The following is a 25,600-nucleotide window of genomic DNA, read 5'->3' on the forward strand; positions in this document are numbered from 1 at the left end:
TATACACAGGTAGAATATGATTATCTCCTGCCCCGAAAAGGAAGTGGGTCAAGTGTTGAGAGAATGTAAAGAGAGCCACTTCCCAGTAGATGATGGAGTGGCTAAAGGAGGAAGGGGGCACACTGGTGGTAGAAAGATCAAGTGTAGTAATATGGCCACCTGAAAACACTCATTTGCTGATGCACAAAATTCGTGTTTAGGCAGAGCAGGTCCACCAAATCCTACCCAAGTCCTGGGGGTAGTTGGGCTTCTGAGTTTTGTTTTTTAGAATTTATTTAATATATACTGAGCGCCACCCCCCTCCCCCCCCGGCCCCCTAGCAAGCACACCTTAATCAAACTTACCACTGAAAATTGAGTCTGCAGCAGGTTGTGTGAATGTACAGGGATATAAATCTAGATGTCCTGGAGTGTGGAGAGATACCTACTACTTAGAAAGGGAGAAGAATGACACTGGGAGTTTAATTTCTATATAGTAGTAAGAGTTTCTTTGTATTAAGTAGATTTTATTATAGAAATCTTCATTATCTTTAGTATTAGAAAAGTCCACAAATGTTTCATTGTTTTCATAATCATGAAAGAAAGGTCTGATTGGGAGATTATCTTGAAAAATGAATGTCAAAAGTATAAAAAAAGTTTATTTTAAATTTATAGTTAACAACATTTAAATTATGGTTGCAACCATGGGCCAGTTCTTAGAAGAAAGAAAACTCAGTCATGTCTTACTGAGTTATGGGGGAAGTGAGGTCACTATTTTTCTAAGTATCACATTCATTTTCTCAGCAGATATTTATTAAGCAACTCTTACATGCCAGTTGCCGCCTTAGGCACGAAGGTACAGTAATCAGCAGCCAAGCTCCTGTCCTCATGGATCTTGTTTTCTAGTGAGAGAAGAGACTACAAAGAAGTGTACATATAAGGGCTGAAGAAAAATTGAAGAAGACCAGGAAATAGAGCTGTGGCTGCAGTTGGGCAGTGGTGCTTGGAGATCAGTCTTCCTCTTCACATTTGACCTCACAGTGTAATTTAAGAACAGTAGGCAGGGGCCTGGTCAGTTTTCCCAAGCTCCTCTCTCAGTCCTGTTCAGAGGATTTTGAAGGACTTGGGTCTTTATCCTTCATCCCTCTTCGGTTGATATTTCTGCCTAGTCTTCTTTGTCGGTGGTTTTATGTGATCAGTTCTCCAACAGCACTTGCATTAAAGCCTCATCTTCTGCAAAATTGATTTTGCAGTTGATTTGCATGTCTTACAGTCTGTGAGTAGGGACTGCCCAGTTCATGCTTGTTGCCCCAGGGTAATTTTTTTTTTTTAAATTTTATTATTGTTTAAAATATTACAGATGTCCCTTTTTCTCCCCAATGACCCGTTCCACCCCGTTCCTTCCCCCTCCGCGTCCCTCTCCCCACCATTGTCCATGTCCTTGGGTTGTGTATATATGCACATAAATTCTTTGGTTACTCTCTCCCCCTCCACCCACCCGCCCTTCTCCATCCCTCTGACACTCATCAGTCTCATCTATGCTTCCATGTCATTGAATCTATTCTGTTCATCAGTTTATTAAGTTCTTTAGATTCCACGTATAAGCGAGATCATGTGATATTTGTCTTTCGCTGCCTGGCTTATTTCACTTAGCATAATATTCTCCAGGTCCATCCATACTGTCCCAAAGGGTACAAGATTCTTCTTCTTTACAGCTGCGTAGTATTCCAGCCCCAGAGTAATTTTTATTAGCACTCCCCTTCACTCTCAGCAGTTCTTAGTTTGGACAATAAATTCATCACCCTGTCGATTAAACATTAATGAATTAAGACTAACACAGTGGATGGGGTGTTAAGCAGTGCTAAATGTTTCTGTGTGGTCGGTCCATTCATTAACATTTTTATATTACGACTTTTGCTTTCCTAGGAAACCCTGTGACTGTGGAGACTTAGATGATAAACATTCAACAAAATAGTACCCCTTTTAGAATAATGTGGGTCTTGGGTACCAGCCACACTGGCAGCCAGCTTATAGAGGCCTGATGTGATTTTAAGTTGGGTGTGAATGTGGTGTGACCCTGCTTTACCAAGCACTGGGGGAGCTGCCCTGAGAAGGAGGCACATGGACACTAATAGATGGGTTCTGTGACTTTAAGCAAAACAACACATTACAAAACCAATTTTACGATAGGCTAGTTGATATAAACAAGAGGTAAGTTCCTAGCATCTCATCAACATTATAAGGAAACAACACTGAACGAAACGACGTTATTGGAGGACCTGCTGTATTACTTTTGAGTTGGCAATTAAACAAGCAAAGAAACTAAAGGGATGAGGCACTTTTTCTCAAGTGAAAAAAATTACATTAATCTCTTCTTTAAAATTGAAAGTATGTTTTGAGCTTAACTATTGAACCAAGAAGACTGAGTTAATGGTGCTATATTTTGTAGCCTACCTAATCACACTACCTGTTTTTCTGTCCCAGATTGCCTTCTCCCAGCACAGCAATTTTATGGACCTGGTACAGTTCTTCGTGACTTTCTTCAGGTAATTTCACTCATACAAACTATACCTGTTCTTTTGATTGAGGCACTTAATTCCATTATCAGCTCATAAAAAAATAAATAATCCTGGATTTGCACAGATTAATTCTATTTACATTCCTGAAAAGTTACAAGTCAGTGACAATAGTGTAAATTCAGCCTCATGTTATAAAATGAAAACATTTGCTTTGTATGTTCTGACTTTTTAAGCAGCTTTTCATGTACCCTATACTAAAATATAGGTAATTTGACACTTCATAGGGAGAGAATTTGAGGTTGAAACAACAATAATGATTACTGGTGTGTGCTACATATATGCTCCTTCTTGTTCAAGAAATGATTCAGGTGATTATCCAAAGTTTTAAAGCTAAAATGATGTTAAACCCTTAGGATTTTTTTATTATAGTTTTTTAAATTTCATTTTTATGAAAATACTATATATACATAATTGGAAAAGAGAAGTGACACAGCGCTTATAAATAAGAGAAAGCAGGAGCATCCTGCCCCCCGCTTCCCCACCCCTCCCTTCTCCCCAGTTTAAATGGTTTTAGCTGTATTTCACTTATCCAGGCTTACACTCTTTCTTCATTTTTCACTTCAGTTATCTTTTGATGTCCTATTGTAGAATATGAGGCTTTATTATCTTATGTTACTTCACCCAACAACTCGCCCACACCACAGAACACCTCCCATTCATTTAATACAGTACATCACAGTGCGTGGCTAAATCAGTCATCCCCGTTTAGGTCTTCCTTTATCCATCTGGAATCTATTTGGATGTAACTTTACTTTTTTTCCAAATGGACAGACTTCAGAAACTTGTCAGTGAATCAAAGCAGGATATTAATTACCTCAACTCCAAGGCCACACCACCCACTAGGTTGGGAATTCACTGTCTATTTTATTTCCTTTTTGCCCAGCTTAGCTCATTGGAGTTGAGTGGGGACCCAGGACCTCTGTCCCAAATGATGCAACGCCAGCAGTATGAAATGCTGGAAATGTGATGAAACTTCTTCACATTTACAGGGAAGTCTCTCCCTCCCACAGAAAGAAACTGCCCTCTCTCATTACCACAGAAGATTCCAACATCTCTTCCCACTCCTCCCAACATTTTTTTTATCCTGCTTAGTGCCAGACAGCCAGGACTCACACCAGCTGTCTTCCACAGTTCTCCAGAACGGGACCAGAATCATTCTGTATTCTTGCAAATTCAGTATTTCATGAATATTTGCCCTATTACTTCCATCAAATGATGAGTCCTTCTAAGGTTGTTGTCTTTTCCTTCCCTTTTTTGCCATGTGAGCAGAAGGGCCTGGAAAAGTGGTGTACTTAAACCTAGTTTTCTGCATTTGCCTCAAAGGTACCTACCTGCCCACTGACCTGTCACATTCTTACTCCTTCAAAACACAACCTAATTGTCTACTCTGGGAAGTTTTCCACTGGCACATTCACCCCAGAGGCCACCCCTTCTTGGACTGCGACCTACTTGTGTTTTCAGTGTAGCGCATCATCACCCTTTAGTGCAGGTATTTAACAATGTAGAGCTTAAGGGCAGACCATCAACAGGCAGACCTACAATTTGACATCCAGAGATGAACAGGGCCAATTAGAGGCCTCTTCTATAAGTTTTAAATTGGATTCTGAGAGTCTGAAACACTTATCTCATGAATCTCAGCCCTAGCTATACCGTAGAATCACCTGGGAAGCTTAAAAAAAAGCAGCAGCAGCCTGGGCCCCTCTCCCAGAGATGCTGATTTAATTAGTCTGGCATGGGGCCTGATCATTGTGATATTTAAAGGCTCTGTAGTGATTCTTATGATCAGGTGGCATTGAGAAACCCTGAGTTACCTGAAAGTCATGTGAATTCAGGGACTGGGCAGTAGTACATTCATCCACATGCCAACTAAAGCATAGAAGGTCAGATGGGAAAGGAGATTGTGTAACCCCTGAGGAACTGTGACCATAGTCTCAGCTCCTGGCCGCTTCATGATTGCAGTTCCTACAAGAGCTGGCTGCCTGAATTCTCTGAGAGAGGCCCGTAATTATTCCCCATGCCATCCAGTGATGACACCTAGGTAGCAGTTATCTGGGATTTAAATTCTAGGTTGTAATTATTTTACATTACAAAGGAACAGTTTTTATAAGTTTTACTGCGTTTTTGTCTTGCACCATTTTATGTATCCCTCTTCCCCTTTGTTGGATGATGTTGTTGTTATGCCTAACAATCCTAGAGTAATTCTCTCAGAAAAGATCTGAGAAAGAATTTGATACTTGTTGTGGACCTTTTCAGTCTGAAGACTAGAGTGTTGAGTTTTACAACATTGTCTTCTATTTCTTTGATTGTTTCCTCTCCTCTAATTCTATTTGCTTGAATTCTAGAATTCTGTTAGATGAATGAGGGAGATTCTGGATCTGTGCTCTATATTTCTTTACCGAACTCTGATTTTCTTTCTCATTTCCCTTTTGCCTTTCATTCTAGGTGAGTTCCTCAGCAATATTTTCCAGCTTGTTAATTTAATCCAAAATTGGATTCATTTCTTTTGTTGACTCCATCTAATGAGTTTTTTAAAATGTTTTTAATGCATTTTATTTCCAATACATTTTTAATATTTTTAATGCATTTTATTTCTAATATATTTTCCTTACAGCCTGTTTTGATTTTTGCGAATGCAGTTTCCTTTCATATTCATTTGTGAGATTAATAATATTTTGAAGTCTTTCTGCTATTAATAATTGTCCCCTCAGATTTTGGATTTTTTTCCTTTTGTGTGGTGTTTGGTACCACTCTTTCACACCGTTGGTTTTCCTCCAGAAGTTTGATTTTTGGCTGTGTTGAAGATTCCACATTTGCCTGTGTGTGAATGCTATTTCTGTCTATCACGGCTTCCAGTGAGTGTGGAGTAGGGGCAGAATGTGCTGCTGGATGGGATATACTCTTAGTCTGTCTTCCGAATGGCCTCTCCAGCCTCGGGACCCGAGCTCATTGCCTTAGCTGCTGTCTTCCATTGCTCAGCACAGGCAGAAAATGGGGAAGAAGCCATCTCATCTCATGTGGCCACTCTGAATGCTACTCTCCCAATACTGATACTTCCTCAGAGCCCCCTTCCTTCTCATATCCATTGGCTCTGGGCTTGGAGCCCCTTTTTTACTTTTTGGCACTTTCCAGTCTGTCTTCTATCCCCTTATCCCAACCAAATGGTTGTTACTGAGGGCAACTAGCACATCTCTCTTGTCAAATTTAAAGTTATCCATCTGACCACCATCTGTGAGACTCTTCGTGCCCCCTGGGGTTCCGTACTACCCTGAAGCCGCTCCTTCTTGCCCCCCCCCCTTCCTGAACCACCTTTTCTGTTCACCCTCTCATTGTTGGTATTCTTCCAGCCTGACCTAGGCCATCTTTCCACTCTGCGCTCTCTGATTGAATTTTGCATTCCCTGATTGAATTCTCCATCTCCATCGTTAGCATAACTTGCCCAGAAGTGAACTTTCTGATCCTCTCTCACCAGTCTTCTCCCCATCACACATTGCAACATCATGCTGCCAGTTCCAAGTCCCTGCTCTCCCTTTATTTCCAAAAGGCTCTCCCTTGCCATATCCCAGCACTTACAGCTTCAGTCTGCTCCACCTCCATCCACTCCCACCTTAGCCTAACCCACAGTCTCGCCTATTTCAGTTGACTTTGGCACCTCTACAATCCACAAAAAGTTGAGAGGAGACCTTCAAAATCATAAGTTAGTCTGAGCCTGTCTACTTATCTCATATGCAGTGTATCTAAAATAAACACCAGGATCCTATGTGAAATGGCCTCTGCTCACCTCTCCATGTTCATGTTATGCTACTCTCTGTGTTCCCACTACATTGTCACCTTCTATTTCTTCAAAAACACCAACTTCTTTCCCACCTCACAGCATATGCACATTTTTCCCTTTTTTCTAGAACATATTTCTCCCTCCCCTTCACCTGTATACTTGTATTCACTGCTTGATTTTTCCCAGCAACAGCCAATTGTCTGAAATCAACTAGGAGTTTTGTTTCTAACACTACCTGGAGTCAGCGCAGACCCCCTGGGCAAAGGGCTCAGTATGACAAGACTGCCCCCACTTCAGACACCAACTACAAATGGGTCCCCAGGATACCCACATTTCTGCCTGGCCAACTACAAATTTGGGGGTTCCAGTGAACTCCCCTTAGATTCGAGTTTTCTAAAATGACTCACAGAATTTAGGAAAGCACTGTGTTTAAAATTACAATGTTATTATAAAGAATACAACTCAGGAACAGCCAAATGGAAGAGATGTATAGACAAAGTATGGGGTAGGAGGAGAATACAGAGTGTCCATGCCCTTTCTGAGCATGACAGCCTCCCCGTACATCAGTGTGTTCACCAATCCACAAGCTCCCCAAACCTCCTCATTCCATGTTTTTTTCAAGATTTCATTATATAGTCATAATTGATGAAATCACTGGTTTTTAGTTATTGAACTCAGTCTTCTGTCCCTCTCTCCTCCCCTGAGGTTCTAACCCCAAATCACATGGTTGGTTTTTCTAGCTCATGAGGGAAGCAACCAATCAATGTGTCTCTCTCACATTGATGTTTCCCTCCCTCCCTCCCTCCCTCTCTGAAAAGCAATGGAAAAAATGTCCTCAGGTGAGGATTAAAAAAAAAATTAACTTTTCTCATATTTTTAGACTTTACCAGTGAACATTTGCTAATTTTGATTAAATAGCATGCTTATCATTTATCATAATTATGTTAGAATTATTTTTCTTATTTGAGAAAAGCCATTCCATTAAAGGTCCAGTGGGAGGTCAGGGCTCTCTTCGAGGACCTTGTGGGGACAATACAGTCTAAATGAGCGGTTTGGGAACCTCAGCTTATCAAAGTCTTCTCACACTTGTTTCCTATGAACCGGACATGGTTGTGATTACTCATCAAAAGGAGCTTGGGGTGGTATTTGGGGGATTGTTTCCCTGCCTGACCTGGAATGTGGAGACAGTGGTGCTGATTCCGGGGGCTGGGATAATAATTTGCTACTTTCCTTTCTCACAGTTGTTTCCTCTCTTTGCTCCTGGTGGCTGCTGTGGTTTGGAAGATCAAACAAAGTTGTTGGGCCTCCAGGCGCAGAGAGGTAAGCCTCAGTGAATAAAGATTAATGAGTCCTTGTAAGAGCTTTTCCTTTCTACATATTTTTCTTAAGTCAGTGTTCGCTGTTTAATGATAATTGATGGACATATCCACAGTGAGAATAATGCTGCCCTTTCTACAGGTGGTCAGTAGACTTCAGTTACTGCTACAGAATTCTGCCCCACTTGGTCTCAACTTTCTAAAAGGAAACTCTAGTATTGACTTACAGGTGCCAGTTTTATCTGTCCTACCAGAACCCTGATCCTTAAATTTGGTTGGAGATGTAAGAATGAGAGTAAAATCAGCCATTTAAGCATCTCAAAAATTTCTCATGTTTCAAGGAAAGGTAAATGTGTATCTAATTAAATTTTTGCTTGAGTTTTATTTTTTAATGAGCCTTGATTTATTTCCAGAGCTCCATTACAAAGTAAGAAGTCAAGCAAATATGTACAATAGACAAATCAAATAAATATACTTGGTTAAAAACTACAGCATAAGAACTTTGTTTATTGCAACTTTCACTTGTTAATACTCAGCCTTCTAATCATCAGGTCTGTTGCATTGTTGCTAATGAAAATGCACTGAGATCTAGCCTTACATGTGCTCCTTTGTTTTCTGTATCTATTCATGCTTTTTGTATATAAAAATAGAACTATGGGCAAGATTTAGAAGAGAATGGGAATATCTAAAATCAAAACTCAAAAGCACTCAGCACAGTTCTTCGAACATTAGTGTCTGTAATGGGGTTAAGATAGGTTCCAGGATATGGGCCTCTTCCTGGGGGCATGACACCTTTTCTGACCCATGTAAAAGTGATATTAACATAGAGGTAATGTTGCATCCTCTTTATTATCATTTTAAAAATTAAGTGGATAACATTCAGAGGATTCTTTACTAGCTCTGTTACTAAGATATTATAAAATCCCAATGAACTGTACAATCAATGGTCTGAAAAAAATCCAAGTTATCCAAATGGAGTAAGAAAAAAGTGGTAGCCACAATAAACTAGTAACCAGAGAAGAAGGAATTGAAAAATTATTAAAATATTACTCTCTCTACAAAGGGCATTAGACCCAGGGAGTTTTGATTTGAGATAAGCTCATGGAGATGATAATATTCTATTCCTCCTTGAGTGCTTATGAGAATTATTTTCAAAACATATAAAATGTTCCAGAGCAAAGGGTAAGATGGGAAGTTTGAGAGTCCTAAATCATCCCTGGTCAGGTAGCTCAGCTGATAGAACATCGTCCCAGTACACCAAAGTTGTGGGTTCAATCTCTGGTCAAGGCACATACAAGAAGCAACTGCACTTGCCGGTTTGGCTTAGTGGTTAGAGTGTTGGCCCACAGTTCAGTCTGCGGGTTCAGTTTCTGGTCACTTACCTGGGTTGCAGGTGTGATCCCCACCCTGGTCGGTACATGTAGGAGACAGCCAATTGATAGGTCTCTCTTACATCGATGTTTCTCTCCCTCCCTCTCTTTCTCTCTCTCACACACACAAACACACAAATCAATAAATTTTTAAAAAAAATTTAAAAGATTCCTAAATCATGTTATGCATAAAAAACCTTGTAACTAAAACCTGAGAAAGGTAGCACCAAGAGATAAAGGTCAGTAAAAAAATAAAACCAAAATTTTAGTAGTGGCCATGTATTCATTTAGTCATTTTGAAATTCAGCACCAATTCCTACTTTAAAAATAAAATCTTAGTAAACTCAAAAATACCTTCTTTACACGTAGAAGATAACCCAACATCATTCACGATGAAAAAAATAGTAAAGGTTGTACCAATAAAATCCAGACAAATTAGTTGTAAGAGCTGACATTTGAGCATTTCTAAATTCCAGGCACTCTTCTAAGAGGTTTTATATAGATTAACTGATGTAATCCTCATCACTAATTTAACCCTAACTAACCCTATGGCTCAGAGAGGCGTAACTTACTCGTCATTACAGTTACCTAGAGGCTGAACTGGGCTTTAAACTTGGGATCTCTGTCTTCATAGGCCCCCTCGTCATCATGTGGTCCCCACAGTCACTTAATTTTGCTCTGGGTATCGTGGATGCGCTGAGAGAAAGAAGTGTTGTTACTATTGGAAAGGGGACAAAGTTATTTTCAGATAGAATTATTGAAATACAGTACAGTAGAGATTTGCCTGCATAAAAATTAATACTTAAGTATATAAAACGTAAATAAATGAATAACACAGAAAGAAGACAACCAACTGGGAAATAATTACAGCATACAGGAAGGAAGATAAGGAAAAGATGAACACCTTGTAGAAAATCAATCAGCCAATAAACTAAGGTTTTACCCTTGTAATTTAAAATTTCTGTTACTGTGAATCTGACCATTCAAAATATATTTCATCATTTCTAAACTGTCAGTCATGATTTATCCCTCAGAACTGTAGAAGAAGTGATTTGATGTTATTTATAACAACAAAAACAACAGCAGCTAACACTGCGTAAGTCCTTGCTGTGTACCAGGTCATTTTACGTGCTTTTACACAAATTATCTCCTGCACTCTTCATAAAGGAACTAGAGTGGGAACTGGACAAGGGTAGGCACTGTTTCTTACTGTGACTCCAACACTTAGAATAGCACACAGCCCAGAGTAGGTTGCTGTATATATTAGTTGAAAAATAGCCCAACAGCTTTATGAGGTGTAAGAATGTTCTTACTAATATTTTAAGAAATTTAACATAAAAATGCCCTTCTAAAACAGAGCCATGATCTATTCAGCCCAAGATTCTCAATCTCCTACAGTAGTTCCAAGGGGATGGTTTGAAGTAAGGCCTGGTTGTCTTCATGACAGGACCTGAAAGCTTCAACAACATGTCCAGATCTCTAATATCCTTAATGATACATGACTGACTACCCACTGTGTGCTAGACACTGTGCTAGTTAAAGTATCTCATTTGATCCGGCTGACATACTTATGGGATTAAAACCCATTTCGGAGAGGAAGGAACTGAAGCCCAGAGACTTGAAACACCTTTTTCAGGCTCACACAACTGGAGAGTGATGGAGCAGGGATTCACAATCCAAGCTTCCCTAAATCCAGAGTCCCTGCTTGTCCCTCTGACTACAAAACGTCACTCTTGTTTATGTTTTCAGCTTATGTCACCTCTCTGAATAAAGAGCTTTTTCATTTCCTATCTACTGTGTAACAGGGACAGGTATTTATTTGTTGCTATGCAAATACTTGGTTCAAGTTTCAGCAGGAAAAAAGAAAGCCTGGCTGTAATCTAGTAATAAAAATATGAGGAGATAGGGCTATATCATTTATTTTATGTATTTAACATAGGCACTGTGACATATCCATACTAAAGTATATATCTTTAACAGATAACGATATTTTCTTTAACATAATGGCAATACTCTTACCACATCCAACAAGATTTAATAATTCCTAATGTTATCTAGTACCTGGTCCCTGTCCAACTTTCCCCAACTGTTTTAAAAATAGTTTGGATTTGAATCAGGGAGGGTGAGATATTTTTAATGTGTAGTATTCTCTAATAAAGTTCCCTCAGCACTCTTTGCATTCATGCTTGCTGCTTACTCATCAGCAACTTCTCCGAGAGATGCAGCAGATGGCCAGTCGTCCCTTTGCCTCTGTGAATGTTGCCTTGGAAACAGATGAAGAGCCTCCTGACCTTATTGGTGGCACTGTAAAGGTGAGACTGTGATTATAAAGTCCCTGTAACTTAATGTGTCAGAACCTAGGCTTCTGTGTCCGGGAAGCCCGAGAGAGCAGCTTTATTCTGTTGCCCCTTATGTTTCCCTCTCTCTCTTTTACAATAAGCCAACACGCCAAAGTTGTCATGTATTCTGCTTTTGTTTTCTAGTCTTTGATTCATGTTGCTAAGCGGTCTCACGTTTAGGGAATTTTAAAATATAAAAGCTTTGTCTGATAGTCTATGGCATAATACTTTAAAATTTGAAAAAAGCTAAACTGAACCATTGTCTTTTGTAAGTATTTGGGGGTGGGGGTGGGATTAAAGGGAGAGAATCATAATTCACTATGAAGTCTGTGGAAAATAAATATTTCTGACTCCCCCCTCCACAAAAAATGATGAGGAAAGAAATAAGAATTTCTCTTTTAACAAAATGACAGAGTATTTCAGATACTTTGGTAAAACAGCTCTATATCTTGAATAAAACATACTTACTAAAGCATTACTGAGCTCATAGGAAGTAGGTAATATTTTCAGGGACCATTCTCCATTTCCTTCTCCAAGAAGGAACAAGCCATGAACCAAAACCAAAACCTAAAGTGATTCCCAAGGACAAGAGAGACACATCTTCATGAGTAAGTGTCAGCAGGAACAGCAGATGGTGAGTTTAGACAGGAGGAAATGGGGAGTTACTATTTAATGGGTACAGAGTTTCAGTTTTACAAGATGAAAACAGCTCTGGAGATGGATGTTGGTGATGGTTGCACAATATGAGTGTACTTAATACCACTGACCTTGGACAACTAAAAATAGTTAAGATGGTCAATGTTATGTGTATTTTACTGCATTAAAAAAGAACTGGGAAAGCAAGAGAAGATCACCTGTAGGAGTGACAGTGATAGCTGACTTCTCATTAGTAACACCAGAAGCCAGAAGAGAGTGGAAGAATATTTTCAAAGTACTGAAAGAGAACTGCTACCCTAGACTAGGGTGCTCAATAACTATGTTCTAAGAACAGGGGTAAAACAAAGATATCTTCTGATTAGAAGAAAAACTGAGTTTGCCCCCAACAGACCTGTGCAAAAGAAATATCCAAAGGATGTGCTAGAAAGAAGGAAAATTACCCCAGGAGGATGGGATAATAAGGAGTGGTGAGTAAGTAAAAGGATAAACATACATAAATCTAAGCAAACATTGTCCTGATGGAATAGTAATGATTTGTGGGATTGAAAGGAATAGACGAGCCTAAAGTACTGAATATGTCGTGTTAGCAGCATGTAACACAGTTGGTTAACCCTTAGAACACGTCTTAGACTTTCCTTTCAGGACACCACACGCTTACCCTGTGGCTGTTTGTTGCTCAGCGTTCTCTGTTCAACCTTCTTTATCTCCCCAACGCCTTTAACAGTGGTGTACATCAGGCTCAGTCTTTTAGCCTCTTCTCACATCTTTTACACCTTTTACTCCTGTGGTGGTTGTCTTAATCTGTTTGGGCTACTATAACAAAATGCCAGAGACTGGGTGGCTTATAAACAACAGAAATCTATTTCTCACAGTTCTGGAGGCTGGAAGATTCACTGTCTTCCGAAAGAACACATTCTGGTTCATAGTTGGCACCTTTTAGCTGAAACCTTTACATGGTAGAAAGGATGAGGCATCCTTTTCTAAGGGCACTAATTCCATTAATAATAGTTCTGACCTCATGCCCTTGTCTCCCAAAGTCCCCACCTCCAAATACCATCCCATTGGGCATTTCAGTTTAACATATGAATGTTCGGAATACATAGACATTCAGACCATAGCAGTAATCTTATCCATCATGGATTTAAACACCATGAGCTCTCCCCTCACCTCTCTCCCATGAACGTCCGACTCATATATCAGATTGCTTACTCAGTGTCCCCACTTGGATGTCTTAATAGGTATCTCAAACTTAACACGTCTAAAACTGAGCTGTATATAGTGTTTCCCACACCTGCTCCTCTGGCATATCTTCCTGAACTCAGTATACATCATCTGTCATCCTAGTTGCTCAGTCAAAAATCGTGGGTTTTTCCTTGACTCATCCTTGCTCTCATTTTCATTGGACAGACAGTCTGTCAGCAAATCTTTCTGGCTTTATCTTTAAAAATATTTCTTGACCACTGTGCACCCCTCCACCAGTGTTTCCTACCACCTTGGTCTAGGCCACTGTCATCTCTCACCTAGATTATTGTAGTTGCTTGTAACTGGTTTCGCCACTTCTGCTGTTTCACCCACCCAGTCATTTCCCCATGCCACAGCCAGGGTAGTTCTGGATTGCTGCCATATTTGGGAGTATGGTGGGCAGGATTCTAAAGATTGCCCCCACGATTCCCGTCCCCTGGTTAGTCAAACTCTAGGGACTGCTAGGAAGGGATTTTGGCCCAGCTGGGCGTGGCTCAGCAGTTGAGCATAGACCTAGGATCTAGGAGATCGGGGTTCGATTCCCGGTCAGGGCACATGCCCGGGTTGCAGGCTAGGCAGCTGATCAATGACTCTATCGTCATTGATGTTTCTATCTCTCCTTCTCCTTTCCTCTCTCTGAAATCAATAAAGACATGTTGTTGTTGTTTTTAAAAAAAGGGATTTTGTAGACGTAATAAAAGGCTCAAGGTAATTGACCTTAAGAGATGGGGAGTTTTCTCTGGCTGGTGGCACAGAGGAAGCATGGTAAGGACTTGATGGGTTATCACGGGTTTGAAGCTAGAGGCCACATGAATGGGAATGCAAGTGGACTCTACCAGGAGAGTGGCCCCTGGCTGACCACAAGCAAGGAAATGAAGACCTCAGGCCTGCAGCCGTAAGGAACTGGATTCTGCCAACAACCTGAATGAGTTTTGAAGCCGACTCTTCCCCAGAGCCTGGGATAAGAGTGGAGCCCAGCTGATACTTGATTTGCCCCTTGTGAAGATAAGAGCTGAGACTCTTGTCAGATAAGAGCTAAGAATTTTCCAGAACTGATGAAAGATATAAATAGACCTCTATCCCTAAGCAGAGAACCCTTACAGAGCTCATCTAGACTTCTCACCTACAAAATTGAGATGATAGATGTGTTGTTTTAAGCAGCTAAGTTTGTAATTTGTAACAGCAATAGAAACTAATACAGAGAGCATCTTTACAAAGTCACATCTGAAGGCTGCACTGCTAAAGCTTGAGAAACACCACTTTAGCTAATTACTTGTTTTCTTCCTTCAGACTGTTCCCAAACCCATTGCCCTAGAGCCGTGTTTTGGCAACAAAGCTGCTGTCCTCTCTGTGTTTGTGAGGCTCCCTCGAGGCCTTGGTGGAATCCCTCCTCCTGGGCAGTCAGGTGAGTAGAGCAGAGGTTCAGTGACACAGTTTACATTTTAGACCTGTGAAAGATCCTTCTCTTTCATCGAGAGCCTGAGTATAAAAGTGATATTGAATAGTTCTTGCCTATTGTCGTCGTGAGGATTCAGTCATAACTCCATTGTCACTGGATTTCCCTTACTGTGTTTCCTGAGGTCACCAGTCCTTCCCAGGGGAATGTCCAGAGCTCCCCTCACTACACCAGCTTCCTCAGCTTCCTAGTTATTTGATGCTTTGGACCACACCTTCCTTTGTGTACAGTGTGTCTGGCCCCCTCTGGCTCTGCTGCTCCTTTCCTGCCTCTTTGCTTGCTCTGTCTGTTATGTCATGTCGGTGTGCTCTGTCTTCATTTGTTCTGTCTCAGTCATCTTACCTGCTCTCATGGGACCAGCTAGCTCCTCCAAGTTGGAGATTCTCAAATTGGTATTTCCAGAACTACTGCAGTTCATTTGCTTTTTCACTATGTTTTAAACATTTTTTATAGACTAATTTTAGAGGGGGGTGGAGAAACATCAATGTGTTGTTCCACTTATTTTTATGCATTCATTGGTTGCTTCTTATGTGTGCCCTGACTGGGGATCAAACCCACAACCTTTGCATATTGGGACAACGCTCTAACCAACTGAGCTACCTGGCCAGGGCCTTTTTTACTCTTTTTTATATACAAGGCACAAACAGCAATTATAACAACTTAAAGGAAGTTTCTGAAAATTTACTCACAGTTCTACTAGCCAACACCCATTAAGTTTCACTGTTCTGTTTCCAGCTCTTGCCAGCAATTTAGTTGAAATGTTTGTATCACTCTTATTTTTATTCTTTTCTCATATAACTTTCATAAACATTTTTACAGCTTACTATGTAATATTTTACCAATCTCTTTTACACTCTTCCATCAAATACATGAATCATAATTTAGAAAACATCTTATTGTTGAACATGAAGGAAAGATGGAATACAGTTTTGAAGTATCTTGATTAATGGGAGTACTTTGGAGGGATGACTCAAAGTTTTTAGACAGCCTTCAGTTGAGATGATTCTTGGAGTCAGGATTGCCTCAGCCAAAAAAGCCTTGTCTATGAGGAAAGTGTGACCCAGAATCCTTGCCCTGGCCCTGAGCTCCACAGCCCCGATTGTAATCCAGAAGAGCCTCCAGCTCAGCTTTCAGATGGTCTGCATCTGGGGTGTCCTTGTGAGCAGAGGCCTTTAGGCATGGCCAGCCAGGATTATACTGCTTTCACTTCTTAGGGGAGCAGCTTGATTTGCCCTCACCATGGGATTCCTATTAGTTGAGCCCCTGACTCGGCCTTGCCCATGTTGAGAGCAGGATAACCTGTTCTCTGGGGAAGTGTCTTCTGCCACCCACGTTGGCCAGTTCTCCCTGATGGCAAGGTGCTGGCTGGGGTGGGGAGGAGATGACAGGCTTGCAACACTGCAGCCTTTTCTGCCCCAACCCCCTCATGCTTGATAAAGGCCCGCTCACTGCTTGAGACCCAGTTCCTTCTCTGCCCCCCCCCCCATTTTAGAGGGTGTCCTCTGGACTCCCAGAGTACCTGGCTCTGCCTTTGCTATAACAGTTGTCACTGGATTCTCCACTGAATGCCAGGCACTAAACCTGGCACTTAAAAACCTATTCCCTCATTTTGTAGGCTCAGTGAGGTGGAGTGACAAGTCTGCCAGCATGGCTCCTGAGAGCCTCAGCCAGACCCTGAGCCTGGGCTGACCTTTTCCCAAATGAAAATCAGTAAAGGTTACCAGTACAAAACGGAAAATGGAACTACCAGTCCCTAAAGCAAAGGGGAGTGGGAGGTGGTGAACCAAGTAGCATTCTAAGAATACTTTGATTCACTCATTCACTCCTCATACAAGCCCTGTTATTATTATTATTCCCCATTTTACAAATGAGGAAACTGAGGCACAGGGAGGTTAAAGAACCTTGCCTATTCTAGAGTCTGCCCTAACCTGTGGTATAGATGTAAAAACTCGTTAGTGCTGGCCGGTGTGCCTCAGTTGGTTGAGCGTCGTCCCATGTACCAAGAGGCCACTGGTTTGATTCCCAGTCAAGGCACATGCCTGGGTTGTGGGCTCAATCCCCAGTAGGGAGCATGAAGGAGGCAGCCAATCGATATGTTTTTCTCTCACTCTCTCATCGATGTATCTTCTCTCCCCCTCTCTCTCTAAAATCAATAAAAAGGTGTAAAAAAAAATCACTGGTGCTGGCTGGGCAATGTGGAATGAATCTGAATTACATTGTAAAGAGTGCTGCTTTTTCTTGGCCTCCCTTTGGAGGCAAGCAGGAGAAATTTAGTGCTTAGAGTATGTCTGCAATCGTACTTAAATGCTCCCACCTTCAAGCAGAGCACTCAGCTTGATTGATCTGAAAAGCAAGCTATACCTTTTGTGTAAATGGGGAGGGACAAAGAATATGTATTTGTGTTTGCATAACTAAACCCTGAAAGAATATGTGCAAACTAATGAAAGTTTCTCAGCTGGCTAGGGGAAAGGTGGAGGGAGGGGCAGAATGGAAGTAAGACTTCCCTACATACTTTATTGCATTGTTTATTGCACCATGGGAATGTAAACAGATTTTTTAAAAATTATTTTTAAAAATAAAAGCAAGCTGCTTCTTAACATGTGTTCCCTCTCTGGGTTGTCCCAAGGTCTTGCAGTAGCCAGCGCCCTGGTGGACATTTCTCAGCAGATGCCAATAGTGTACAAAGAGAAGTCAGGAGCAGTGAGAAACCGGAAGCAGCAGCCCCCTGCGCAGCCCGGGACCTGCATTTGATGCTGGGGCCAGGGACTCTCTGTGAGTGAGCGAAGTGTGGCGAGGTGTGGCGTGCTAGAGCCGGCTGCAGGGTGGGAGCAGGCAGGAGATGCTGTGCGGAGCCGAGCAGGGCAGAAAACTGGAAACCCTCCAACTGGAAACATCGACTCATCTGCATGTTCACAGGCTTTCTTTGACAGTTTCTACCATGTGTGCTCTAGCATCTGACCTTTTATTTTTGCATAGGAAATAATTGATTTAATTACAGGTCCAGGGGTGATCCAGATGTTGCTGGAGGAGGCCGGTGTGGAGCCAGTGAGAGAGCTAGGAATGATACTCAGGTTTACTTGTGGGAAACTGGTCTTGGGACTGTCTCAACTGTGCAAAAACAAAGATGTAGTGTTTACAAGCAGACATGCGTCATCAGTCATTCTGGAACAAGGTCTTTTCAAAACTAGTCAGATGAATGAACTTGTCTTCATCTGAAACCTATCTTTTTTAAAAGATGTGCTATTTATTCTTGCATGTTTTAGGCAGATAACTCTCTTCCAGGGAGTATCTTTTTTTCTAGTTGAGAACTAATGTCCATCTCTTTTGAATCATATTAAACTGAGATAGAAGGGAGCTATTTTAAGTGTCATAATCAGCAGTGTTATTTAGAACGTAAACTGGTGTGATAGGTAGTTTTCTATAGCTACTTGATTAAATTAGGTCTTAATCCATTTGAAATTCCTCTCTCTCACACACACCTGCACACACATACACTAAGTGCCTAGACTTTAAATAGATCTAGCAATTGGAAAGTTAGTAAGCCTAAGTTTTTACATAATTGCATTCCTACATTCTTACACAACTTAAATAGCTACCATTGGCAATCTGCTTTTTTTCTAAAATGTACTTTGCAGCCAGGAAAGAATTTTCACCCCAAGCAACCTTTATCCCAGCACCAAGGACTGAAGAGGAAAGCAGGGATGACCTAACTGTAAAAGCTCCTGTTTGTATTGTTAAAAAGGACACTAGGCATGATCCCCATGTGTTCTCCTGACCCCAGATCACTCTAGGTCTGATGTTCTCTTCAGCCTTTCTGGCCTCCTGCTTCCAGGGCGCCACAGAAGAAGGGACTCACTCATGTTACATGCCTCCCTTGAGCAGAAAAGAGCATGACAGCACCTGGATCAAAGAGCGACTCTGTTCCTGCAGCCTGCTCTGAGCTGTGGGCCATCGCAGGCTGCGGGTGGGATCGCACACCAGGAGAGGGACAGTCTCCCATTGTCAGCTGAACCTGCCCACAGCCTAGAGAAGGACCTGGAGCTGTTTGCCCTCTTTCCCCAGGAGGGGCTGGCTCTTCACCCCTCCCCAGACCCAGGTGGTGGCTGTGGGAGGGCAATGAACACTAAAAGGATGAAAAGCACATGGAAAAAATGGACAAGGAGGGAAAACTATGCCAAATGGAAAGTGACCAAATTTAAGCAGGATGGGGCAGTCCCTGCTTTTCTCCCCAGGGCACTGCCTAGACATCGTGTTGTCCATCTATGGTGCTCTGTACTCTGGCATTATGCAGCAGCCTCCCAAGACCTCTCCTGCTTCAAAACCTGGGGATGGACCTCTAGACAACAATGCTGTAGCTTGTGAATTTGGAGAAATAAATACTCAAAAGAGCAAAAACTGTGAAAACCTTTAAATGTGGTGCCTAGAGAGAGGGAGTATCTATCTCTCCCCCAGCACTGACCCCACTCCCATGAAGAATTGCCTGGGAAGATGTTTTCAAAGAAGTCGAACCATAAAAGACTGTCTGGTGCACAAAGCACCTCTACTTTGAGACTCACCTCTCAAAAAGCTGTGTTTTCACATTACTGTTAAAGAATAGATGGTTCTAGAAAAGACCTCTATGAGCTCCCTGCATCCCTACTCCAGGTCACGGCACCCACAGAGAGCCTGCCATGGACTGGGCCTTCACTTCTTATTACCACCAGGCCTCTTGGCCAAGAGGGAGGCACTGGAGGGGATCCTACCACAAGGGAAATCCTTGTTTGTTCTAAGGACCCCATGTGCCCTTGGCCAAAGAAGTCTTTTTCCCCACGGTAGTCCCACGCCTTGAAATACATGCATCAGTCCCACAGCCACCTGGTTATTTATTTTTTCCTAAAACATGATGTTTAGTTTTAAAAAGGAAGAAAGCAAGTGAAGTTTAATTCTGCTCCAGCAGTGGAGAAACAGCTGAACCCACCTGCTTCTCCGTTGCAGCCCATAGCAAATGGCTTTCTCTAGGCTCAGGCCAGAGGAAGGGAATGGCAGGAGAAAGGCACTCAGCTTAGAGCCAGTTACCAAGAGGGCATCACCTGGAACTTCAGAGATGTCTGCATGTCACAGGAGAGCCTGTAAATAAATTATAGTCATGACAGCATTGATGTTGCACTTGTACATAACTATACAGTAGTGTCCGGAATGTTCAGACATTCAAAGTGTACATAAAACAGAAAAATCTCAATGTATTTTTATTAAATGTAACGGCGTCTGAGTTTCACCTAATGTGTTTTTGTGCCATTACTGGATATCCAGGTTCAGAGAAGTCCTCTTGTTAGACCCTGAAGCATTGATGAAGCCAAGAAGGGCACCCTCATCATGCTGATGTGTTCAAATGCATCTGGTACCAATTGGATAACCCTTAGAACCCGAATCCTCTGTTAGTACACAAGTGAAAACTGGCAGTGAGTCCATTTAAACAGCAGTACATGAGAAGACTTGAAGGCAGTGGGAACCTGTCACTATTGTTCACTCTGCAAGTGCGTCGTGCATCTGTCAACCTTTTAGTGCTGTGGGTGGCCAGGGACAGCCAGTCTCATCCTGAGAAATGTTTTTCAAAGTCTTTAAGTTCAAAGATTACACCTTAGAAATCAGATTTTCCAAAAAGGGGGTTTCCAGGCTGCATTTTGTTGTGGTTTTGTCTAAGTTTTTAATGATCATTTCCCAGAACCATAGTTTACTATACTGGAAATTGGAGGTGGGAGTGGGGTGGCTAGTTTGTTGATATATAGCTCCTGGTTCCCCATGAAGAACCGCATGCACCCTGGCCTCCTGCCTTCTACTCCTCTCTACACACAGCTTAGGGAGAAGAGAAGTCTGTGCTTCCCTCTGGGTATCACCTGCAAAAGGTGGGAGGAGGTATGGAAAAAGCAGCTCTGGACAGAAGACTGCAGCAAAAGGGAAACATGGGAATATCTATGGGTGAGACCTGAGCTGCAAGGTTCGAGACACCAGGAAATCTGGGCAAATGAAAAGACCAGAGCACTATCAGTGCAAGTCCTACTCCTTCAACTTAATGGAGTGTATCTGGGCAGGGGTGGGAGTGATTCACTTCCTTGGGGGGTGCCCTTGTCATGAACACCTTTGATCCTTGAGTTTCATTCATGCATCCATTCAAGGAATATTCACTAAGCACTTACTAACAACCTAAGCTCACACTAGGGCAGTGACCGAGATGAAAAAGAAGCTCCAGAATTACAACAGAATCCAGCTTCCAAACCCATCGTCCCAGGAGATCTTTCCTTGTGGTTTCTGTGAGAATTGGCCATCCTGACAACAGATCCAGGGAGGCAGTGGGTTTGTCCTCGGCCGTGCACCAGCTCTCCATCTGAAGCGTTTACCAAGCTCAGCCTCAGAAGTCATGGTTTGTAGATAGCCAAGCCCACAAGGAGACATTTCCCCGGAGTAGTTCAAACTAATAAACGCCTTTGCCTGCAGGGAAATGATTTGGAAAGGAGATGAAAACCGGCGCCTTCTCTTAAAGGCAATAATGGAAGCGACTTCCAGTAACTGAATTTGTGCACAAAACATTCTAAACACTAGTGAAGCCTGTCTCATTGAACTAATTCTGGCCCTGGAAATGTTTTGTTCTATAGTTATATACGTTTTGTTTGTTTAGATTCAAGCTTAGTTTGTCAATATGTATAATTTAGCATCTGTTGCACTCATGTAAATATGGAGTAAGTATTGTAAACTATTTCATTGCTGGGGATTGTGGGTATTATACATACATTTAGGACTGCAATTTTTTGGTATTTTTTGTATTGTAAAATAACAGCTAATTTAAGCAGGAACAAGAGAATTAAGGGAGGTCTGTGCATTTTAAACAAAATGTGAAGAACTTGTACATAAAAAAAGTAAATACTATACTACAAACTTCCTTCTGAAATAAAAGTAGATCTGGTAAAAATGTGGTTTTTTTTCCTGAGTCTTTAGTTTTGATTTTGTTTTGTTTGACTTCTTTTACAATTTGGTCACAAGAGCCTTATGGAAAAAATTTTTAAAATGGTTCCCAAATTTCAGACTGCCGCAGAGGAAGCACTTGGCAGTTGAAGATGAAGGTGTGAAACCAGCAGGTGGGCACCTCAGACACCTCTGGGGGAACTTACTAACACCCCCCAATACCTGTGTGCCCTTGAAACGACAGTGGAGACTGGTGTGCAGAGCAGTCCACACTGATGCTGTGCCTGCTGGCTGCCCTTGGTCTTTTAGCAGTTTGTCTCCTCACGGGCCCCTGAATGTGTCTCTAGGTTTTCCAGACTTCTAAATCTGGGTTTGCTGATAGGTTCCATCCCCCAGGGCCCCAGCATTGTCACTGGTCTTGAGTTTTTATGAAGTTAACGTCCATTCACAAAGTCTTCACACCTCCTGCATGCCCAGCCCCACTTTATGCAGCTCGTGCCCTCAGAATGGGGTCAGAACTGCATTTCAGTGCCTTGGTGCGGAATGCAGAGCCCAGAAGGATGAGATGAGCATCATGCGTTGAGAACATCAGAGAAAGCGCAAGGAAGGACGGTTGCTCCTGCAGGGGAGTGTGGCCGAGACACCAGGCCCAAGAGGGTTAGGTGGAAGGGGGCTGGAGGTGCCCAACCAGGCTTGGCCTGGGCCAGGGAGGAATACCATTGGACTGGTGGCTGCTACAGGGGTGGGGAGGACCTTGAAACTTTTCTGGGGAGGGCTGTGGGAGCTGTCGAGTTTTCCTGTCAGGATAAAAACCTGTGCTTTTGTAATGGCAGAGACTGCTGTGTGTTCACCAAGCCTGTTACATGTTGCCTTTGGTCCGCAGCATCTCCCGTCCCCTTTGCAGTTAGGTTGCTGCCATAAACTGAGCTGTGGCCAAAGAAGTGTTGGAAGAAGTGATGTACACAAGTTCCAAACTTGGCACATACCTGCTCCCATGTGGGACTCCCTCGGGGTCAGGTGTCAAAGATGTTAGGGGGAAGTGGGCCCCTGAGTCACCATTTAGAGGCAGGCCACCTGGGCAGCAAGAGCTGTGTGTTGGTCTTTGCATCACTGAAAAGCAAACTTTCACTCCCCTGTCCCACTGAGATTTGAGGCTTGATTGCAAGAGGTAGCTTTTCTTACTTTCACTAATACACAAATTGGCACCCTGAAGTGGAAGGCAGCTGTAACCAAAACCTAAAACACATGGCATTGGCTCAGTTAGAGGCCAGGGGGCAGGCAAACAGATGCAGCAGGCAGAACAGCTGGGGACCCCCCTCAGGCAGTTGCAAACCATCCGGTAAGGCTGTTGTGTTTGATAACCTGGAAAGCAAATTACATGCGCTCTGAGTTTCTAACTGGAGGGAGAGAAGGTGGAAAAACCCAGAATGTGCTCCATGTTGGTGCTTATTGGCTGCTTTGGCAAGGCATCACAAGCAAGAGCTGAGTTCCAGAATTCGTTTACAAAGCAGAAGGGGAAGGGGGGGAGAGTTCTGAAACGCAGAGTCTTGGAGTCTTGGAAAAGCCAACTAATCTAGCCTCCAAACAGTAAGAGGTACCTGTGAACAACAAAGACCCGGCGGCATTTAGTGACTCTGCTTCCAGGTGGGAACCAAGGACAGGATGTGGGCTTCCCTCTGGAGACATAACGTCAAGGCCATCGTCTTGGAGAAGCGTGTGGATACAGAAGCAAAGGAATGAAGGCAACTACAGAGCTGTCCAGGAAGCCACCTGATGTCACCGACACTGGGCCTGCCCCGGAGAGTAAGCGCAGGTTTTGAGGGAATTGTTGCCAGAGAAACCGTTAGCCTGACCTTTAAAAATGAAAACCACCAACCCTGTGACTGCTGAGGAAGTCTAATTAGAACCGCCTCAGGCGGGAGATGCTGTGAAAGCTGCCCGAGGACACAAGCCAAGGCCGCCTGAGGTGTGGCCCAGAGCGCAGATGGCCTGGCTGGGAACTTGCCCTCCCCAGTGCGGGGCCAGCAGGATTTCAAACTCCCCGCAGGCCAGTGATTGCTGTGCCTGCCATGCTTGTCCTTCCTGCACGGGCAGGTCATGAGGAGGCCTGGCCTGGCCAGCCCTCATGTAGGGACCAGGGATTACACAGTGAACAAAACAGACGAAATCCTCCTCCTCAGAGTTTACAGTGTAGCAGGGGAGACAGATCATGAGTATAATGTCGGGTAAGTTCTGTGAAGAAAGGTAAAAACAGGGTTGGGGGTAGAAGGTTCTGGGTGAATTGCTACCTTACATGGTGGTGCAGAAGAGGGACCATTCTGATGTGACAGCTGACCGGAGAGCCGAATGGAGGAGGGAGCTGGTGTGGAGGCCCAGAGATGGCAGCATGCCTGGTTGGCAGAAGCAAAGTGGGCTACAACAGCGGTAGGAGTTGGGGCAGGCAGGGCCAATGGGGCAATAGTTTTCAACCAGCACAGGACAGCCCCTAGGGGACATTTGGAAATAGGTGGAGGCATTTTGGATTATTGCAGTGATTTAGTGGGTGGGCCAGAAGGTGGTCATCCTGTGACATGCAGGACTGTCCCACCCAACCAGGAATTGACCCGCATCCCACTTGATTTACAAACATGTTGCTGGATAGGATATTTGTGTATGTGAGAAAATCTTGTTTCTCATTTTTGTGTAGAATCCAACTCTGTTATAAACACAAAGTATTAGGAAGCTGGTTTAATATACAGTTTTTCAGAAAATGCAACTATTGTGTAAATCAAGGGAAGACTCAACTTCATTTTCTTCATAACTTAACCAAGGTCTGGTCATCATTTTGGAAAATTTGGTCACCAACAGCAATGTCATTCCTGGTAACTGAGTCCACAGTCCCACACACTTGTATGGGTTGCATCTGAACAGACACCCAGCAGCCCTGCACTACTAGCTGTGTAACATGCCTGGCAAAAATTCTCTGCCATCCTCTGCCCCCAACTCAAGGGACTAGACCAGATGATCCCATTGACTGTATGAAGTGTGCTGCACAGAGAGCAGGACCTAGGCCCTGGCAGCCAGGCCTTCACACACCCTGGAGGCCTTCCCTCATTTGCTCAACCCCAGTCCCTTGAGAGCTGTTTGTAAGGTTATTTGTGTATTTTCTTCTGTTGTGTGTGTACTTACTTAATTTTCCTCTCTGCAGCTTCTGTCATGGATTGGAGGCTCATTTGGGTGTGGGGTGACATGTCCCTGGCAGAACAGTTTTCCCAAACATCCCAAGACAGGCCTTCCCAGGCCTGTAGCCCAGTGAGGGGGGACACATCTCTGCCTCTTTTCACATGCATGCCAGACACACTAGCAGGTTTCTGTCCAGGTGGGGGATGTCTCCTAAAGCCTTGCAGGGCCCCTGTCCTCCTGCTTCCATGGAACTTTCACACCATTGTCCTCACTTCCTATAAAAATGAGCTGGTTCTGTGAGATTGACCCCGCCTCGCTCAATTGGGGAGGGTGGGGGAAGGGCGGTGGGCAATGAGCAGTTTCCACATCAAACTTGTGCCTTAGACAGCAGGCTCCAAGCCAGAGTGGGCATTCATGAGCCGTGACACTTCCACCAAAAAATCAACAGCAGCTTCCAGCACCTGTCTTTCTGCCTCACTCCCTGTCCCCAGCCACCTGCCAGCTAGAGGCTCAATGTTGACAACAGCTAACAGAGACCCAGTTATAGGAACGAGGCCAGGGCCAGGACCACAGTATCCGGAGTGCACGTGAGAGAGTGACAGCAAGCAGGCTACTTTGTAGGACACAGAGTTGGACAAGTCTGGCAGGACCCCTTCCTGGTTGCGGGGGCCACAACCTTGAGATGTTTGGCCAGGCTTAACATCATGTATGAGCCAGAACCATTTTAGGTAGAAGTGACAGAAACCAAATTCTGACAACTTTAGACAACTCCATTTCCTGGGGCTGCTATGAC

The 25,600-nt window shown here is 43.2% G+C and overlaps 1 protein-coding gene across 3 annotated transcripts in view; it reads left to right on the forward strand.

The window, feature by feature from the left end:
- The window catches only part of ATRN (attractin), a 109,492-nt gene extending 87,840 nt beyond the window's left edge, over positions 1 to 21,652 (forward strand). For 2 of the 3 annotated variants that reach the window (XM_016212080.2, XM_087818845.1), the window contains 5 exons: positions 2,463 to 2,524; positions 7,571 to 7,649; positions 11,220 to 11,327; positions 14,544 to 14,658; positions 17,336 to 21,652. In XM_016212080.2, coding sequence (XP_016067566.2) covers positions 2,463 to 2,524; positions 7,571 to 7,649; positions 11,220 to 11,327; positions 14,544 to 14,658; positions 17,336 to 17,460 — 489 coding nt within the window. In that variant the 3' untranslated portion in view covers positions 17,461 to 21,652. Of the gene's footprint in view, positions 1 to 2,462; positions 2,525 to 7,570; positions 7,650 to 11,219; positions 11,328 to 14,543; positions 14,663 to 17,335 lie in introns of all 3 variants that reach the window. The other variant, XM_087818846.1, reaches the window with a different exon arrangement.
- Positions 21,653 to 25,600: the final 3,948 nt, after the last annotated feature.

This window comes from Miniopterus natalensis, chromosome 7 (genome assembly GCF_054644295.1).
Source record: "Miniopterus natalensis isolate mMinNat1 chromosome 7, mMinNat1.hap1, whole genome shotgun sequence".
NCBI classification, from domain to species: domain Eukaryota; kingdom Metazoa; phylum Chordata; class Mammalia; order Chiroptera; family Miniopteridae; genus Miniopterus; species Miniopterus natalensis.